The sequence below is a fragment of the Cyprinodon variegatus genome, unplaced genomic scaffold (assembly GCF_000732505.1).
Source record: "Cyprinodon variegatus isolate N-32 unplaced genomic scaffold, C_variegatus-1.0 Scaffold1080, whole genome shotgun sequence".
NCBI classification, from domain to species: Eukaryota; Metazoa; Chordata; class Actinopteri; order Cyprinodontiformes; family Cyprinodontidae; genus Cyprinodon; species Cyprinodon variegatus.
In genome coordinates, this window is record NW_015151533.1 from 157516 (window position 1) to 159606 (window position 2091).

General features: G+C 41.4%; 1 protein-coding gene across 1 annotated transcript in view; it reads right to left on the bottom strand.

The window, feature by feature from the left end:
• LOC107101317 (myosin-9-like) overlaps positions 1 to 2091 on the bottom strand; it is a 52989-nt gene that overhangs the window by 8820 nt on the left and 42078 nt on the right. The window contains exons 27-29 of the mRNA XM_015400185.1: positions 1805 to 2017; positions 1544 to 1722; positions 115 to 128 (exon numbers count right to left, since the gene is read on the bottom strand). Of these exons, the coding sequence (XP_015255671.1) occupies positions 115 to 128; positions 1544 to 1722; positions 1805 to 2017 (406 nt within the window). The remainder of the gene's footprint in view (positions 1 to 114; positions 129 to 1543; positions 1723 to 1804; positions 2018 to 2091) is intronic.

Sequence of the window (2091 nt, forward strand, 5' to 3'; positions counted from 1 at the left end):
CTGGACACTACAGAAAATGGGCTAAAAGTGTTAAAAACCGGAATTTTCCTTTAAATTGGTTCATAAATTGAGCTCTATTGTAAATCTGCCAGATTTAAAGGCCAATGCACAGACCAGCGGTGGGGGATCTGGAGTCAACAAGTCATCTCTTTGTTCTACCCAGCCACTGAACCAGGTGAGTCCAATCTGGTTTGACTGGATTGGACTCACCTGGTCAGAACAAATGCATGACAGAGATGACTTGATGACTCCAGATCCCCCATCGCTGGCACAGAATCAAAGTGTATGGCATCATTCATGTACAATTTGAAAATTACTACAGAATTAAGAGACATGTGCTTGTAATGCAGTCTTTATGTAAAAATGTGATGAATACAGGGAACCCTCGCTATAACGCGGTTCACTTTTCACGGTCTCGCTGCTTCACGGATTTGCATCATGCATTGTTAAACTTTATTGTCAAACATATTAATGGTGGCATGTCGGTTTATAAGGATCTTTTGGCCCGGAAGAAAAAAAGAGCGACAACAACTACCGATAACTATGTTCTTCTCTCCAAAAAACAGAGTCAGGATGCAGCGGCTCCGTCAGAACAGCAGTGAAATACTGTAGTGTACACGTCAATCACTATGAAAAAAAAAAAAATACAAAGTACAGTAGGACAAATAGTCATTTTTCATTTTCTCCCGTTCCAATCCGTCACGGCGGGGCGGTGCTGATACCCGCAATTTTAACCCTTCATTTCGTATTGCAGATTAAAATTATTACTTATTTATTTATAACTATATTATTTTATAGTACAGTAAAGTAGTTAACGTTTATACCGTACTTTTATTTGTTAAACAAATGCTTGGGCCTGTAAAAAGTTTTTGTTCCTTGATTTCAATGTTGTATGGAGTATTTCATTGTATAATAACTGTAAAAAAATAAACGTTTCTACTTCACGGATTTCACCTATCGCGGGTTCTTTTTGGAACGTAACCCCCGCGATAAACGAGGGTTCACTGTATTACAGGTAGATCATCAATTTAGCACTTTTGGCACATCTGTATTATTATGCTCCATTAACACGTTAACTTTGTTATGATGGATTTGTATAATGTGTTATATTACATGATTTAGAGACTTCATTGACTTCATAATGACTATGCAATGTGCTTATTTTTTTTTATCATAAATTACGATATCTACTTATGCTATGAAACAGGAAGTCTGTGTCAAGGTGATGAATGTATCTTTATTTTAAAAGTCGTTGTCTGATGCTGTAGCGCACATATTGTTTATTATTATTATTATTATTAATGCACCCTTTTCCTCCTTGTTTGCACCTTCTTTAATTACTATGCCAATATGTGACGAGTGAATTTCTCCGCAGTGAGATCAATAAAGCTCATCTAATCTAATCTTTATATTGCGACTGGTCTAACTAGGGAGTACCAATATGGCGGCCGGTGGCTTCACTTCAACCCCGTACTACCAACGGGCGATCACAAATCCAGAGAAAAAATAAAGATCAGTGATCTCAGTTCATAGAACCTAAAACATGGCTGCTTCCTCTACCTGGAGTTTCTTCAGCTGCTTCAGAGCGTCATCCCGACCTTTGTTTGCAGAATCGATCTGTGCTTCCAGCTCTGCCAGATCCATCTCCAGTTTCTTTTTGGAGGAGAGGGCCTGGGTACGCTGTCTGCGTTCGTCTTCCAGCTCAAGCTCCATTTCGCGAACCTTGGAGAACAAGAGAAGTTTCAATCAAAACATCACATGTAAGAATGAAGGAAGACGTTAGCCGTGGTTTCCGGCCTTCCACCTGTTTGACGAGCTGCTTCCTCCTCTCCTCTCCCTGCTCGTCTCGGCCCTGCAGGTCTCGATCGAACTGGGCCTTCATGGCCTGCATGTTGACCTCCAGACGCAGCTTGGCGTCCTCTGTGAGCTGCAGCTCGTCCTCCAGCTCCTCCAGCTGAAGCCTCATCTCCTCCAGCTGCTGCTCCATGGCCCGCTTCGACCTCTCCAGCTCATGAACCTGTAGATTTGTTGCACTGGTTTTATCTAAACCTTCAGCCCTCATTAGAAGCAGTTTAAATCCAGCCAATCCTT